Raw genomic sequence first — 18,806 nt, 5'->3', positions numbered from 1 at the left:
CAGAAAACATCTGAATTACAGAAAAATATTTAGAAAAATCTGTTTTACTACTTTAAAATAGAGTACTCATTATATACTAAGCTGGAAGTTAGTGCTAGTAAAAGAAAGGTAAACTTTATAATGAACATAAAGCATTATAAAAATCTTAATAAAATTTTTATTTTATTCTAAATTGATTACTAGACTAATTTGTCATAGGAAGCTTATTTTTCTTGAGCTCTTGTATTAAAATAATTAACAACCTCACTGAAAAGTATAACGTAAGTTTATGTTTTAGAAAAGAAAGATTCTGTGCCTGAATGAATGCAAATTTTGAATTTATGGTATTTGAATTAATAGATATTGCAAGATATCCATGTCCTAGTAAAAACTAAAGTATTTGATTGGTTGTTTATTTCCTGGAGATTGATGTTTCCTCAGCATAACGTTTTCATTGCCAGTCACAATCTTTTCTCTACCTAATGTTCAGTCTCTTCACCAGACTGGGATGGACCAAGAAATTATTCCATTGACTTCCTTTTCAGGTCCACCTTATTCTTCAGCCATTTCCATTGCCAGTGACACTACCCTTTTGGGTCTTCTGCAGAAAAACCATCTCATGAGCCCTGTCTAAACCAAGCCCATTCTAAAATCACCTCAGTTTGAAATTGAATCCGGGTGTATCTTCATCAGTATCAGAGTGGATGTACCAGAGGCTTGCTCACAGATTGTAAAACATCAGAGCCATTACCTGGTCAAGAAACAAAAGGCCAAAGACAATGCAACTTAATGATTTCTAACTTTGAGCCATTCACTGCTTTGCCAAACTCCCATGTAAGAATCCTTTTATTTGTATTAATCAAAATAAATTCCCTAGTGTAAATCCCTAAAAAATATCTCCCTATAAAATATCTTCTACTTTTATACCTGGGCATCGAAGAGTATTTCGGTTCCAATTTTACTTTTCCTACTTAGAAGTCCCTCTTTTTGACATTAATCATTAACTAGTAAACCAACTTACCGAAATTCCTCAAGCTCAGTTTATATAAAAGGAAAGTAACTGCAGGAGGGTTATATTCATGGTTTATCACTACCTCCAGCATGGGCCTGTGGGGCATACTTTGTTTTTTAATCTTCCTGGGGAAAACCTGGGGCCAGGAACAAACGTAAGTAAAAGAACCCATCTTCATCAATGCACCTTAGCAATGTGATGAGTGAAAAAGGAAATTCAACAGATTGTGTTAATTTGTAAATAATTTTCTACTTCTGGGAACACTGAATAGTCTCATCTCTGAATAAGAAAGTTGTGGAAGCATTTTGATTTGATGAATGGCTAACAACATGACAGTTTTAGGGGATTGTTATTTATTAAAAATTTGCATAAGTTATTCTTTAAATTTCTCTTCCAAAAAGCACAAACTAAATTCAAGATAATAAACTTTCTTGGCGTTTATTGCTGATTTCTATTTGGTGCAAAATTTTCTTTGTGTTTTCTGTGTATTGAACATAGTAAGGAAAAGTTACTTGTGGGTCAATTCTGTTACTGTGCTTTAAAAATCTATTGTTGTAATCACTTCTAAATTTATGAGCTTCACATACGTTAGTGTTATTATTGAAATAATTTGTGTTTTAAACTATGTCTTAAAGATATTGATCTCATACCTAGAAATAACATTTTAGAATTGAAATATAACTGAAGAGTATCTAATCAAACCTACTCATTTCACATGTGAGGATAAATGTAGAGAGAAGTAACTTGCCAAAGGTTTTACCACTAAGAGAAACAGAAGTAGGACTTGTGTTAAAGACTCCTCTTTACTAATTCATTATTTTTCCATTTCATCATAAATGTGCATATGTAGATATGTAAAATACATTATGAATGTATTCTTAGTATGTCATAAATTTATAGCACACTCCCACTCTTACTCTGATTTTCTCACAAAACCACAATCACCTCATTACATAGATAGTTTTTGTTTATTACTTCTTGTTTTTTAATAAAGCTACAAACATTTATTTTTAATATATTATTGATATAGATATAAATATTAAATATAGATACAGAGGAAATAAAGTTCCAGTGAACTTAAGTTGTTGTACCTTTGAAAGACAGCCGACTAAAGTTCAGAGAGATTGGGTTAAATGACTTCAAATTAGTGATAGAACTAGGACGAGAACCTGGGTCCTACGATAGTGAATTTTTTCTACTACACTGTACTGGCCCTTAATAAGCATTTTCTCTCTTTCTCTATGAAAGTGAGTAGTGTACTGTTTATAACATGGAACCAATACATTTAATTGATTCAACAAAAACTTATTGAGCATCTACCATGTGATAGGTATTGAGGATGTAGTAGATGATAGAGAGCTTGCATTCAAGTGAGAGAAGAAAATGATGAATAAACCAATGAATTAATGAACAAAATAAATAAGTAAATAAGCCCAGGTAGTTATTGGCACCATGAAGAAAAAAATAAATTAGAATAAGAAGATAAAGAAATGATGGGGCACTATTTAAAAGTATGGACAGGGAAGATTCTCATGCAAATATCTGGAGAAAGAGGCCAGAGAAGCATTCATGCCTCTCTTTGAGTTCAGTGGACATAACCTCTGCAACTATTGAAAGAAAACATGAAAAGTATGAAATTCCTTATACAGTAGATTGTGCTACTGATAAATCAGTAAAGACTCAAATCTGTATGAACAGGTGGTTCCAGAGTTGCTTTTAGGAACTTGTAAACATTGACTATTTTATGTACTATATAGACAGTCAAAATTAAAACAATACTAAACTGAAAAATGGAAAACTTCTAGTAATATTGAAATTAAAATAGCCTTTTTCTTTTCTAGATTTCTCCAATTGCAAAACTTTTGGTAAATTCAGTGTAGCCTAGCAAAAGTGTTACTTGAGGAAACAGGCTGGTCAGGTTCAATTCCTAGTTCTATGACTTAATAGCTGTGTTACCTAGGGCAAGTTAATTATCAGTTTCCTCATCTATAAAATTGGGGTAATAATAAGACTTTCCTCATAGAGTTGTTGAGTGGGTTTATATATGTATGAAGTGCTTAAAATAGCACCTGGCACTGAGTAAGTTTTCAGTAAAAGTTCTTTATTATCATCAAAGCTGAACTTTTCTCATTTTCTGCTCTTCCTGGGTAAGCACATGGGGAATTGAGATGCTGGTTAGAAGACTGGAGATTCTTTCTCCCACTTTTGCAATTTTCCTGTAAATGGTTCCAAATTAGTTTTCATGTAGGAGAATTTCCAGTTGCTTTAAAATATTAAATTACTTCCAAATTAATTTCATTGTTACTTGCTGATTTTAAAAGTTTTTTTAAATGTCAGAATGTTAACAGGAGCCTGCAATAATTCTGCCAAGTGGGGTGGCCAGTGCCCTCCAGGCCTCTTTGGCCACTTAAATTACTCAATCCCCTTTTGGATTGAAACACACTTCTTTTTCTATTCATAACATATGTAGCTCTCACTGTTCCAACTAGATACTTTTGTGATATATAATTAATAACCTAGTTCATATATGTAAGTTTTCTTTTAATAAAACAATGAAAATTCACACATTTAAAGATTTCTATTTCAAAAACATAATAGATTTATTTCTTTTCTTTATAAATCACGTGAAAAATAGAAGTTCCCTTTGTGGCCCAGTGAGTTAAGAACCCAATGTAGTGTCTGTGAGAATATGGATTTGATCCCTGGCCTTGCTCAGTGGGTTAAGGATGCAGCATTGCCACAGCTGGGGTATAGGTCATGGATGTGGCTCAGAACCAGTGTTGCTGTGGCTGTGGCATAGGCCTGCAGCTATAGCTCCAGTTCGACCCCTGGCTCAGGAGCTTCTATATGCCACAGGTGTGGCTGTAAGATAAATAAATAAGCAAATCACATGAAAAAAAAAAAAAACTGAGGGAACAGCCCATAGTTGAAAACACAGTTCGTTATCTTGACCTCAATTATGCACATAGCACTATGAGGCCTGAATATAAAGTCCTGCTTCATTCACTTTTAAGCCATGCGACCTTGGTCCAATTAACCTCTTACCACTTGTAAAATAGCAATAATAATAGTGTCTATGTCACTGTAAAGATTTAAAGTGTTGTATATAAAGCCCCAATACAGCTCATTATGGTTGTATGATTATCATTTTTTTTCTTTAAGGACCTCCATGAATACTTTCACTTTTTTGTGTGTGTCTTTTTTTTTTTTTTTTTTTTTTTTTTTGTCTTTTTGCCTTTTCTAGAGCTGCTCCTGCGGCATATGGAGGTTCCCAGGCTAGGGGCCAAATTGGAGTTGTAGCCGCCAGCCTACACCAGAGCCACAGCAACTTGGGATCCGAGCTGCGTCTGTGACCTACACCACAGCTCACGGCAACGCCGGATCCTTAACCCACTGAGCAAGGCCAGGGATCGAACCACCACCTCATGGTTCCTAGTTGGATTCGTTGACCACTGCGCCACCACGGGAACTCCTACTTTCACTTCTAAATGCATTCCCTGGTTCACTGTTATTCTATCCTTTTCTTTAATAACTCACTAGAATAACACGATACTTCTAAGATTACTTCCTTTCAACTAATTCAGTGAAAGTAATGAATCTTAACATTTACTGAGTGCTTTAGTCTCAGAGAGGGTTAATGATTTTACCATGGCCACTTAACCAGCAGACAGCAGAGCTGGAATTCAACCACTGGTTGCTTTTTTTCTTCATTGGGTCAAAATATCGATCCTATATACCATTAGAAATCTTCTTTTGCTGCAGTAGCTCAAAGAAGTTTCTATTACTACCTTTCTATTACTACCTTTCTACCTGTCTAGTTCTTTTCCTCAAGTCTTAATTCCAAGCTATTTCATCTGGGAAACTATGCTGAAATTATCATGGATCACAAATGTTGATTTAAAATATCATTTCAGGGAGTTCCTGTTGTGTCTCAGCGGAAACAAGCCTGGCCAGGATTAGTGAAGACGCAGGTTTGATCCCTGGACTTGATCAGTGGGTTAAAGAGGAAGTGTTGCGGTGAGCTGTGGTATTGGTCGCAGACATGGCTCGGATCTGGCATTGCTGTGGCTTTTGTGGCATAGGCCAGTGGCTACAGTTCCAATTCAACCCCTAGCCTGGGAATCTCCATATGCCGAGGGTGCGGCCCTCAGCAAGTAAAAAAAGTTAAAAAATAATTTTTAAAAATCCTTTCAATTTGAGCAATCATGTCTATTTTATTTTATTTTATTTTTGTCTTTTGTCTTAGGGCCACACCCACAGCACATGTATGTTCCCAGGCTATGGGTCAAATTGGAGCTGTAGCTGCTGGCCTACACCACAGCCACAGCAACACCAGATCCAAGCTGTGTCTGTGACCTACACCACAGCTCACAGCAACACCGGATCCTTAACCCACTGAGCGAGGCCAGGGATCAAACCCACAAACTCATGGTTCCTAGTCAGATTTGTTTCTGCTGCGCCAACGACAGGAACTCCAGAAAAACATGCCTATTTTAAATTGAATCTCTCAAGTGAGATGAAAAAATCAGAAGTATAACAAAATATGTTACATAAAGATAACGGTCCTTTTCCTGTTTCAACAGGTATGTCATTTCAGCACCAAAAATATTACATGTTGGAGCAGCTGAAAATATTGTAGTTCAAGTTTATGGATACACTGAAGCATTTGCTGTAACAGTCTCTGTTAAAAGTTATCCTGACAAAAAAATTACTTACTCTTCAATGTATGTTATTTTATCCACCGAAAATAAATTCCAAAACTCTGCATTTTTAACAGTACGTATTTATCTTTCTGTTTCTTTATACATACAGAATATTCCCAATAAAATGTGTATGTTAGAATATTGATAACATAGAGATCTGATCATTTTTACCACTCTACCACTGTGTTATTATTGGATGGTATCAATCACTGATGATCATATAGGTGAAAAAAGAAAATTCTAAATAGGAGAGTTGTGTCTGCTTTTTGAGTAATGCATTCACATTTTCAAGTTCCTATTGGAAAATAAAATTATACTAATGTGAACATATTTGGAAATGAATTGAAAGTACTTGTTTACTATGAAAATTACTATTGCAAACAAAATATGCAATATGCACATGCAGAAATATCAATATGTGTATTCATTTGTAATGCATTCCCTATAAAAACCCATAGTTGCTATTGGACATTGGAATTTGTTTAAATTCCAATATCCTCCAATTATAGCTTCTAAAACTAATACAACTATTAATTACTAAAGTGGATGGCTCTCATTTACAGCCATAGTTAATAGGAAAAAACCAACATGTATTAAATAATTTTTCCTTCTATTAAAATATTGTAGTATGGCTTGGTTAGAGAAGTACTTGTAACTCATTTCTTATTAACAATTATGATTTAAAAAAAAACTTTCAGAGTTCCCATTGTGGCTCAGTGGTAGATGAACCTGACTAGTGTCCATGGGGACGTGGGTTCAATCCCTGGCCTCACTCAGTGTGGGTTAAGGATCTAGCATTGCATTGAGCTGTGGTATGCGTCACAGATGCAGCTGGGATCTGATATTGCTGTGGCTGTGGCATAGGCTGTTGGCTATAGCTCTGACTGGACCCCTAGTCTGAGAACCTCTGTATGCCATGGGGGTGGCCCAAAAAAGACAAAAAAAAAAAAAAAACTTTCAGGAGTTCCCACTGTGGCTCAGCAGGTTAAGAACCCAACATGGTATCCGTGAGGAGGCGAGTCAGATCCCTGGCTTCACTCAACTGGTTAAAGATCTGGCATTGCTGCAAGCTATAGCATAGGTCAAAAATGGGGCTGAGATCTGGTGTTGCTGTAGCTGTGATATAGGTCTGCAGTTGCAGCTCTGATTCAACCCCTGGTTCAGGAACTTCCATAGGCTGCAGGAGCAGCCATAAAAAGAAATATAAGCAAACAAACAAACAATAAATACCTTTCATACTTAGTGTTTATTTGCCCAAGTGAAAAATATTTTTTTTAATTCTGGTATAAATCCAAAAATAAAGAACCAGGAGTTCCCTCTGTGGCACAACGGGTTCAGCAGCATCTTGGGAGCACTGGTTTACAGGTTCAATCACTAGCCTGGCATAGTGGTGTTGCCACAGCTGCAGCTTAGATTGTGACTGCTGCTCGGATCTGATAAGAGAACTCCATATGCCATAGGGTGGCCAAAAAATAAAGAACCAAAAAAAAAAAAAAAAAATCAAAGGTTACTATACCTGGAAAGGCCCCTGAGGTTCATTTAGACCATGTTTCTTTAATTATTTTTATTTATTTATTTATTTATTTATTTATTTATTTATTTATTTATGCTTTTTACGGGCGCATCGACAGCATATGGAGTTTCTCAGGCTAGGGGTCAAATCGAAGCTATAGCTGGCAGCCTACGCCACAGCCACAGCAACACAGGATCTGAGCCATGTCTGCTACCTATACCACAGCTCACTGGCAACACCGGATCCTTAACCCACTGAGCGAGGCAGTGATCGAACCTGAAGCATTATGGTTCCTAGTCAGATTTCTTTCTACTTCGCCACGATGGAAACTCCATAGACCAGTGTTTCTTTAAAGTGATTTTTTGTGTGTCTGTCTTTTTAGGGCTGCACCTATGGCAAATGGAAGTTCCCAAGCTAGGGGTCGAATCAGAGCTATATTCTGCTGGCCTACACCACAGCCACATCAGCGCAGGATCCTTAACCCACTGAGAAAGGCCAGGGATCGAACCCATGTCCTCATGGATACTAGTCGGATTCATTATCACTGAGCCGCAAAGGGAACTCCTAAAGTGATTTCTTTATCAAGAAATTGAAATTTGAAATTTTCATAAAGAGCTTAAAATTAGAATTATATTGATATTTAAGATTTGGAATGTATTTTACAAATTTATTTTGATTTTATAGTAATATAAAAGTCATAAGCATGAAGATATTATGCTTACTTTTAGGTATGTACATATTTAAGTAACACGGGACTAAAAATAATTTTTTATTGTAGATAAAAATGCCTCCACTGAGAGGCCTCCAGAACCTCTAATCCTTTAAAAGGGGTCTGTATATTACTTAAGTTTTAGAAACATTGATCTAAATCAATTTTAACCAACTTTAGGAGTTCTTTTTTTTTTTTTTTTTTTTTTTGTCTTTTTGCTTTTTTCTAGGGCCGCTTCCACGACATATGGAGGTTCACAAGCTAGGGGTCAAATCGGAGCTGTAGCCTCTGGCCTACACCAGAGCCACAGCAACGCGGGATCCGAGCTGCGTCTGCAACCTACACTACAGCTCCCGGCAACGCCGGATCTTTAACCCACAGAGCAAGGCCAGGGACCGAACCCACAACCTCATGGTTCCTAGTCGGATTCGTTAACCACTGCACCATGAAGGGAACTCCTACGAATTCTTTCATTCATTTTCTTGATGGTAAATTCTCTAACCTCTTAACAAATACTTCCACTTATTAGATTTATTAAGAAATAAAATTCATTTCCCAAAAGTTTTGTTTTCAGTAGCCACTCTTATCTGATGCCACTAGCCACATATGTGTGGCTGTTACCTTTAAATTTAAATCAATCAAATGCAACTAAAATTAAAAATTCAGTTCATCATTCATACTAGCCACATTTCGAGTGCTCTTACAGCCACAGGTGGCTGGTGGTACCGCATACTGAACAGCATAGATATAGATAGAGCATTTCCCTCATCATAGAAAGTACTGTTGAAGAGTGATGACCCAAATGGCTAATTGGAAAAGTAAAGTAGGGTGGGGAAATCATAAAAGTCAATGCATATCTGAAGCATTTAACTTTATCTTAACCTTACAGTATATCTTTATTTGCTAATCATTTGACAATGTGCCAAGGTCTTTTCTTGGGTCCGCTGGTTGGAGCGGCAAACTTTATTGTAATGTCACACCTTTAACGAATCATTTGTTCTATAGTTTCTGTTTCCTTAAAATGGAGAAAGAACTTAGATGCTTGCAAAGTAATCTCAGCGCAGAATTTTTATAGATTTTTGCTCTTTTCCAAATTTTTACAGTATTCTCACATACCTAGCTCCACATGGTTGGTTTTAGTGATTAACTTTCTCTCATCTTTCCAATGCCTAAATTTCCATAAAACACTTTTCTTTCTTCTATTACTTTTTATGTATCCGATGTGTATATCATGCAATGTAAAGTGGGTCATTACAATTACACAGACAAATTGGAAAACATGCAGTTCAACCCATCAGAACAGAAAGATGTAAATATAGTACAAAGTGTTTTGAACATCAGTCAGAATGTTGAACTGAGGGAATGAAGAGCATGGGCTAATCCAGCAAGCTGATGAAGTGAAAGTTTGAGAGAGCTTCTGTAGTAGTAGTTTTACTAAGCGCACATAAAATTTGGGAAGCACGGAAACAAAAATATTTTTAACTGCTCAAAGCTAAATGTTGACTATGATATTTGACATTGAAAGAAAGGCTTTGGGCAAAACTCCTTTACTATTTTGGCTTCTGTGCTACTTTTTCAATAACTTATTTTTAATCTTAAAATTATTATACTCTTTTCCATCAACATTGTCTTTTACAGATACAACCTAAACAATTGCTTGGAAAACCAAACTCAGTTTCACATGTGTATTTGGATATTGTATCAAAGCATTTTTCAAGATCAAAAAAAATTCCAGTAACCTATGATAATGGATTTCTCTTCATTCATACAGACAAACCTGTTTACACTCCACATCAGTCAGGTAGAGTATAGATGCTTCTTTCTCTGGGATGGCGTGGGCTGGGGACTGACACTATATTGTAGAGCTTTTTAATACTTGAATTTAAGTGGAGACACGTTTCCAACATGTTCAAAAGAGTCTCAAACCTCAATGATTTTTACTCTTATACATATCGTTTTAATGTTAAATGTATGCATAAATTGCTACATAAACAAATGTAATTTAAATTTAAATTTGATTTCAAATATAAAATTTAAATTCAAATTGAAATGGCAAAAAATTAACAATTACATTATGTGCCGCATCAGTTATTTCCATGTAGAAAAAAAGCTGTTTAAGAATTGTGATAGGGAGTTCCCATTGTGGTGCATAGGAAATGAATCTAAGAACCTTGAGGTTATGGGTTTGATCCTTAGCCTCACTCAGCAGCTTAAGGATCCAGCATTGCCCTGAGTTGTGGTGTAGGTCACAGACGAGGCTCGGATCTGGCGTTGCTGTGTCTGTGGCATAGGCTGGCAGCTACAACTCTGATGAGCCCCCTAGCCTAGGAACCTCCATATGCCATGGGTGTGACCCTAAAAAGACAAAAAAAAAAAAAAAGAATTGTGATAGATAATTAACAAGGACCTACAGCACAGGGAAATCTACTTGATGTTCTGTAATAACCTATATGGGAAAAAAAGAGTGGATATATGCATATGTATAACTGATTCACTTTGCTGCACACCTGAAACTAACAGAACATTGTAAGCCAATTATACTCCAATAATACTTACAAAAAGAGAATTGTGAAATATAGTGTTAGGTTTTATTGTTAAACAAATATAAGATGTAATTGAAAATATAATTTTGGTAATGGGAAAATATAGAGCAATGTTCATAAAAAAATTCTATTACTTTGGAGATAATCCTCAAATTCAGAAAACAAGTCAAATCAGATGTTTCAGAAAAAAAAAAACTAAATCACAGAAATACATGGATGTTAATTTTCTAAGGAGATATACCTCAAGAAAATTCCTATTAGAACATTGTTTCATGTTGGTGGTTTATCTGGTGGTTTATTCGTTAGAAGAGGTAAGGGCAGGACAGCCAGTCAAAACTCTGTGATTGAAGAATGACTGGATTTATTCCCAATGAAACAAAAGTAAAACACAGAAAAGTGTGAATGCTGCCACAGGTGTTCACATGTCTGCAAAATCTTCGATTCCTCCATCTCTCCCTGTCACCATCAATAACGTTTGAGCACATCAGAGATGGCATTATGAGAGAACTATGCGTGGAAGAGAAAGGTTATACAGTTTCAATAATGACATTATTGGCGAAGGAAAGAAGGAAGGCAGGACCAGCAAGCTTTGTTGAATACTTTTCACATGGTACATACTTGCTAAATATTTGTTGATGATGATGGCAGTAGTGGGGTGGACCAGGCGTGCACCATTACCTTTTCAGCAGGAGCTCCTGTTATGATTGTCTCAGAAAGGAAAGGCCTAGAGAAATTCCCAGGCTAGGGGTTGAATCAGAGCTGCAGCTGCCGGCCTACATCACAGCCACAGCAACGCTGGATCTTTAACCCACTGGGGTATTGCTCTCAGCTTGGACAGAATAGCATTGTCAGAATAGTACTATCTCTCAACTCCAAGATGACTTGGTGTACATGGGGATAGTCTCTGACCATAAAGCTTAGGCTGTCTTAAATATCATACACAGAAACAAATATATCCTCACTCTTGTCTTCTTATATTACAGGATGCCTCACTAATTGGGTCCTGTTGACCCTACCTACTATTTATTTGGGGTCCTCATCTTTGTCCAATTAGTAGCCTGATACCCAGAGCTTGGGACCTTTCTTAACTATCAAGGCTTTAAGAATAGCCTCATTTGTTATTTCTTTTTTTCTTTTTTCTTTTTTTCTTTTTTTTTTTTTTTTTTTGGTCTTTTTCGGGCCACACCTGCAACATTCAGAGGTTCTCAGGCTTGGGGTCCAGTTGGAGCTGTGGCCAATGGCCTGCACCATAGCCACAGCAACTCAGGATCCGAGCCATGTCTGCAACCTACACCACAGCTCAGGGCAACACCAGATCCTTAACCCACTGATTGAGGCCAGGGATTGAACCCATATCCTCGTGAATGCTAGTTGGGTTCATTAACTGCTGAGCCACAAAGGGAACTTCTTATTTGCTATTTCTTCATCAGAACTTTACTATAAGAAAATGTGCTATCCTTATCTATTCTAATCATAGAGGAAAACTAAAGAACTTTCCTCTTTAAGATTGACTCATGATGGAGTTCCCCTCGGCTCAGCGGAAACAAATCTGACTAGCATCCATGAGGATACAGGTTCAATCCCTGGCCCTGTTCAGTGGGTTAAGGATCCAGCGTTACCATAATCTGTGGTGTAGGTCGCAGACATGGCTTGAATCTGACATTGCTGTGGCTATGGTATAGGCCAGTGGCTACAGCCCTGATTGGACCCCTAGCCTGGGAACCTCCACATGCCTTGGGTGCGGCCCTAAAAAAGACAAAAAAAAAAAAAAAAAATTGACTCATTAGGAGTTCCGTCGTGGCTCAGCTGTAACAAACCCTACTAGGAGCCATCAGAATACATGTTCAATCCCTGGCCTTGCTCACTGGGTTAAGGATCTAGCGTTCCCATGAGCTCTGGTGTAGGTCGCAGATGTGGCTCGGATCCTGCATTATTGTGGTGTAGGCCAGCAGCTGTAGCTCCAGTTAGACCCCTGGCCTAGGAATTTCCATATGCTGAGGGTGCATCCCTAAAAGAAAAAAAAAAAAAAAAGATTGACTCATTAATAAGACGTAGTGAAGATTAGTGGTTAAAAGCACACTCTAGAGCCAAATTGTCTGGTTCAAATCCCAGTTTTTGTCTATTATTAGCTCTGTGACCCTGTGTGAGTTAATCTTTCTAAGCTCCATTTTCCTCATCTGTAAAATGGAGATAGATAATCATTGAACTTACCTCATAGAATTGTTGTGAGAGTTAAGTGAATTCACATCTGTAAGGCGCTTCAAACACTGCCTACCACAGAGTAAGCACTAGGAAAATATTTTCCACTATCATTTAATCAGTGGAGTAGCACAAAACCTTATTTATACAGAAGAAAAAGTAATTCCTTTCAAAACTGAAAACACCTTACTATTTACAGCTCTAATGTCCCAAACCACACACTCAATCTGAAGATCCTTGAGGGATTTTTCGTACAAGCATCTTTAGGATAGAGGCTTAAATCTTCAAGGCTTTATAGGATAAACGACTTCACAGTATTGACTAAAATCCTTCAATTTCACGCAGCCTGTATCCCACCTTCCTCTCCAACCTCCAACCCATACTCCCCAATGGGATTTGCTTTTTCATACCATTTCCCCATCCATAGAAAGTCCTGTGTCCCTCTTCCTGATATATTCCTGTCTCTTCTCTGCCTTGTTAACTTTTACGTGTCATTCCATAAAGAGCAGCCTTCTCTGCTTCAAATGTCTCTTCTATACCCTCAGAAAGCCAGGCGGTGTCCTTTGTAGGTCTTCCCACCCCTGGAATTTTATGTTTACTTGTGCAGTCATATGTTTACCTCTCTCCTCCCCTCCTTTAGAGGACCTCCACGTCTGATTTGTCACCACCATGTCATCTCTGTGCCTAGTATGGTATCTGCACATAAAAGGCATTCAATACATTTTTAAATTAACAAGCTATATCTTTAGTACAAAAAATTTATTGATCTTGCCTTGATAATAGCATTGCTGCAAAGACAAGATTAATTTTCTCACTTAACACAAGATAAGTTAGAAAGTGGACAGGTAGTAGCCATGGAAATAATAAAAATGAAATAAAAATAAAAAATATGTATTGATTAGTTATTATGTACCAAGCTATACAAAAGCTTTGTCTTATTTAGTTTCAGGAGCCAATACTAGCAATCTTATTTTACAGATGTGGGAACTAAGGTCTAGCGGGATTAAGTATCCTGCTCAGGGTCACTTTAGGAAGTGGCAGAGGCAGAAGTGAAATATGTGTTTTGAACTCTACAGCCTAAGCTCTTAACTTTTGTGGCATACTGTCTATGACAGCATCCCAGTGATGCTCAGGCCCGGATCAGTTGTGTTCATAAGGCAGAAGGAAGGACTCGAGGGGTGAGGGAAAGGGAACAGCAGAGTGGGGGGATTTACTGAGCATTTTGCTTTGATGTTATGGTCTTAGTGAAACCAATTTTAGAGTACTGAATGTGTGGCTTCTTATGTAGAGTTTTACATAATACTGACCCTTTAAAAAGTTTATGGCACCAGTTCAGTTTTATTTTGTGGTAAGAATTTTGGCCAAGAAATTATTTGAGCATTGGTAAAATTCTAGAGAAACTAGCATAGGTCATTGGAAGGAACTAGATTAGCATGTCTCAAGCAGCTCTGAGTTAAAAGTGATGTACTTGTTTTAAAGGCAGGGATCTATTAACTGATGGAAAGAAATGGAAGAGAACTAATCATTATTGGGTCCCTGCCATTATTCTTTTAACAATGAGAGAACAATTGTAGGATCTGGCTCAATAAATGCAGCAAAACCATGCAATTCAAAGCTGGCTTTAATAACAAGAGATAATGTGGGGCCTTTTTATGAGAATGTATAATGTCTAAATCAAACTACCTAATTTGCCATTGAAATCTTCAACTCTAATATGACAGAATTCATTGTATTCCCATATAACTGTGTGGTAGACATCACTATTTTGCTACTATGAAATCGTTGATAAACATTGACTTAATTATAGATATAACTAATTTTGTACTACTGTATTTGTTCCCAAAAAGGTGTATTAAATATATTTTAATAAAGTGAACTATAAATTCACTGGAAATAGTTTTGTGGGTTTTTTTTTTTTTTTTTTTTTTTTTGGTCTTTTCTAGGGCTGCACCTGCAGCGTATGGAGGTTCCCAGGCTAGGGGGAGTCTAATAGGAGCTGTAGTGGCAGGCCTATGCCAGAGCCACAGCAACACCAGATCAGAGCTGCATCGGTGACCTACACCACATCTCACAGCAACACCAGATCCTTAACCCACTGAGCGAGGCCAGGGATCGAACCAGCAACCTCATGGTTCCTAGTCAGATTCGTTAGCCACTGAGCCATGATGGGAACTCCCTGGCCTTGCTCAGTGGGTTAAGGATCCGGCGTTGCTGTGAGCTGTGGTGTAGGTTGCCGACACAGCTCTGATCTGGTGTTGCTGTGGCTCTGACGTAGGCTGGTGGCTATAGCTCCGATTAGACCCCTAGCCTGGGAACCTCCACATGCTGCAGGTGCAGCCCTAAAAAAAAAAAAAGAAATAGTTCTTTAAAGGAATCCAAGAGGATTCTTTTTAAAAGGAAAAAATTTTAGTAATGTATGTCTATATACTAACTTTTTCTTTCTTCTTAATATGAATTTGTGTGTATTGACTATTGAATTTTTAAAATGAGGATCATCTCTTTTAAGGCTGATTATTGTAAAAAATCAAAAAACCCTGTGCTTAGCAAAATTTTTAACAATATCAATTATTCTTGCAGTGAAGGTTAGAGTTTATTCACTGAATGATGAATTGAAGCCAGCCAAAAGAGAAACAGTCTTAACTTTCATAGTAAGTATGTTATTTATTTAAATAATAACTTATCTTTAGGATAAGATACATTGTTCCGTAACCCTGCCCTAACATCATAGTAACTCATTCATGCTCAGAAAGTGGTTATTAAACACTTTCTGTGAGTAGAACATTGTAGATCTATACCTCTGCAATAGACATATGTAAAAAGTTCATGAAAATGAAATCTCAACAAGTTATGATTTTGAACTAAATCATTTAAATACATTCTTCATGTTTTTTTCTTAAAGAATACCAATCAATCACTAAGAATTAATTGAGTGTCTATTACATATGAAATTTTTTATTTGAATGATACAAGATAAAGAATTACAATCAGTGGCACTCACAAGGAATTTGGAGCTTAGTAACTAACATACCAACACATGAAAAACAGTGCTAAAAATCTATTAGCAGCTGTTATTAGCTTTCCACCAGCCATTACGCACACACAGATAACATGCACATGTGCAATAAACTCCCATGGTCTTCCCAGTTTGTGTGACAGCACTACAAAGTTTTGTATGGAAATATCTGCTCACCTATTAACTGTAGGTGTATTGGATAATTGTCCTTTTATACTATAGGCTGTAAAATCTTTTCTCTTATTCAAAAAAAACCAAAAAACAAACAAAACCCCCAAAATACTCCCCCCCACACACAAGTGAAATTATACTAGGAATAACTTTGAATCCTTTATAACTCACAAAAATTATAAACTTTTCACAAACTTTAACATCTGACTATTTTATAATGAATTACTTGAGAAACATTGGAGTTTTCCAAGAGAGTGGTGGATAACTATTGATATAGACTGTAAACTCCAGGAATCCAGAAAAGAGATCAGAGAAACCAAGGGAAGCTTCAAGGAGGAAGTGAGATTTGACCTGGGCCTGGAACAATGAGTGGAATTTGGACATGTAATTAAGAAGTTGGAGGATTGTTAGCAAAGAAATGACAGAGATCAGAGACTGAGAAGTGAGTGGGATAGGACAAGAAGAAATCAATCTAACTCAGGAACAGAGGCATCCTTGGGAACAGGAGGGAAGATTTGGAAGTTACATCAAGGCTAGGGACTTGGATGACCAGACCCAGAAGTTAAGACTTCATGTGCAGTTTGTAGGGAGCCACTGCAGAATTCCTGCAGGGGACTTGGACAAAGGAAGGAAGAAGAATGTAGCCATGAGTGTTGCTACAGTGGAAGTGAAGGAGTGTGGAGCCAGGGAAACCCACTTTGGGCTGCTGCAGAAATCTAGATGTAGGGGGAGGTGTGGTATTGGCAGCAGAGGAAATGCAGAGAGAGGCCTCTCAGACTGCTTGAATGAGAAGAGGAAAGGATGAGGGTCATTGACACAAGCGAGGAAGCTGCTTTATAAAACTGAGGATAAATATCAGACCCTAAAGCAAATTTACCAGTATATAACCATGGGTCTGCATGGGCTGAGTTGTCTTAAAGCTGTGCGTGTTTTCCTTTGGAACCCAAGGTTTAGGAGAATGGATTTGCATAACTGAGTAGATACTAGAGAAGAAAACCAAACTAGAGTACAAACCAAACAAATTATACAGTAGGACAAATGACATTTGAACTCAGAGGGAAGAATAAATGGAAGTAAGAGTGAGGGATGATATAAACCTTTTCTGGAATAGAATACTAAGTAGAACCTTTTGCTAGGTTTCAGTGAAATATAGATCATAGCTTTAAAAAAGATAATGGAAGAACTTTCCATGTAAGAAATAGCATGAGATGAGCTATGGCCTGTGGTGACAGGAAGAAGAAATGAAGACAGTGAATAAATTGACTGATGTGGGAGGTCTGGAAGAGAGGTAAGGAGAGGCAGTGTCAGCTCAAATGTCCTTTCTCATAATTGTAAAGTACTAGAGAATGCGAACAGATCCCACCTCCTGCCCATGGTTGAACTTGAGTGATGTAGAATCCCGGCTCCACACAACAGAGTGAATGTCAGCCTTCCTGTGGAAAAGCTGCCCCAGGAAGAGAGAACTGAGGACTCTGATGCCAGAGCAGAGGGAGTCAGGCTGCAGGAAATGTCCTGAAAACAGTACTTGAGAGAGATCATCTTAGAATAACCATGTATGATGGACTACAGGGATGAAAAACAGCTCGGCTTCTAATTCTTGTTCAAAAGAGTCCTTCATAACTCAAAAAATACCTTAAGAAGTTCCCATCGTGGCGCAGGAGAAACGAATCTGCCTAGGAACAATGAGGTTGTGGGTTCGATCCCTGGCCTTGCTCAGTGGGTTAAGAATCCAGCGTTGCCGTGAGCTGTGGTATAGGTCGCAGACTTGGCTCGGATCTGGCATTGCTGTGGCTTTGGCATAGGCCGGCAGCTACAGCTCGGATTAGACCCCTAGCCTGGGAACCTCCATATGATTCAGGTGCAGCCCTGAAAAGACCAGGAAAAAAAAAAAAAAAAACAACTTAAGATTCCCACCATGTATTTCACAGTCATAGCATATGGTGGTAAATTTTTGGGTTAAGAACAAAATGGACCTCCGTGTTTAGTCCATGGAGAGTTTAACAAACAAACAAACAAAAAACCCAAAAAAACTCATTTCAATAATTTTCAAACCTATGCACAAAAGGAAGTCTATGGGAAAGCTTTCAAGTTTACTTCACCATTTTTGGTGTTTTGTCAAGCTCAAAATCTCTATATTCTGTAGTTATAAAATGTGTAGTTAATAAATGAATTTTATAGCATGTTTGTTTTGGAAAACTTCAAATAGATATAAAATTTGTATTTGAATATCTATAAAGCAAGTAAGTTCATGTTTGTTTCATTATAATAACAGTTGTCAGATTTCTTTTTTAAACTCATTCAATAGAGAATTGAGTCTCTTCTAGATAACTGAGACTAGAATATCCTAGACAGTGATTTCTTTGTTTGTTTCTTTGTTTGTTTGTTTCTTTCTTTCTTTCTTTTCCTTCCTTCCTTTCTTTCTCGGGGGGTGGGTTTGTTTGGGTTTTTTGTGTTTTTTTTTTTGGCAAGGCAGGAAATGGAAGAAAGTCCAAAAAGAGGGAGGGAGGTGGTTTAAATGAACCACGTTTGCCTTTCACAACATTTAAACTATATTCCCCTGTATTTAGTTTGAAGAGATGGATATTAGTAAATATTTCTGTAGGTCAAAGACATGTATATAATCAGTTAGTTTTCAAAATGTGATTTATGTGCTTTGAAATTGTTTGTTTTTATTCAAAGGATCCCCAAGGATCAGAAGTTGAAGTTCTAGAAGAAAATGATTATACTGGAATTATCTCTTTTCCTGACTTCAAGATTCCATCTAATCCTAAGTATTTTAAAGTATTTGTTAATAAAGTTTTCTCTAAAAAGCACATCTGGAACTTCTGGTTGTGAGGTAGATAACCAGTCAAATGGAGCCACCTAGTGTTAGCAAAGAAAGTAGAAGTGAAAGAAAATGAAGTAGAAGTTTAATGAGAAGCTAGGCTCAGTTTCTCAAAAAAATAACAATAATGATAATAATTT

General features: G+C 37.2%; 1 protein-coding gene across 22 annotated transcripts in view; it reads left to right on the top strand.

Moving 5' to 3' along the window:
- C5 (complement C5) overlaps positions 1 to 18,806 on the top strand; it is a 137,560-nt gene that overhangs the window by 43,479 nt on the left and 75,275 nt on the right. For 15 of the 22 annotated variants that reach the window (XM_085011285.1, XM_085011204.1, XM_085011302.1 and 12 more), the window contains 5 exons: positions 587 to 813; positions 5,575 to 5,767; positions 9,555 to 9,717; positions 15,236 to 15,306; positions 18,522 to 18,613. In XM_085011285.1, coding sequence (XP_084867411.1) covers positions 812 to 813; positions 5,575 to 5,767; positions 9,555 to 9,717; positions 15,236 to 15,306; positions 18,522 to 18,613 — 521 coding nt within the window. In that variant the 5' untranslated portion in view covers positions 587 to 811. 22 annotated transcript variants of the gene reach the window in all.

The sequence above is a fragment of the Sus scrofa genome, chromosome 1 (genome assembly GCF_054392235.1).
Source record: "Sus scrofa isolate SSC_HxYL_T2T_F1_AM1 chromosome 1, Sscrofa_HxYL_maternal_Yorkshire_Landrace_v2.0, whole genome shotgun sequence".
NCBI classification, from domain to species: domain Eukaryota; kingdom Metazoa; phylum Chordata; class Mammalia; order Artiodactyla; family Suidae; genus Sus; species Sus scrofa.
This window is presented reverse-complemented; position numbering and strand designations above follow the sequence as displayed.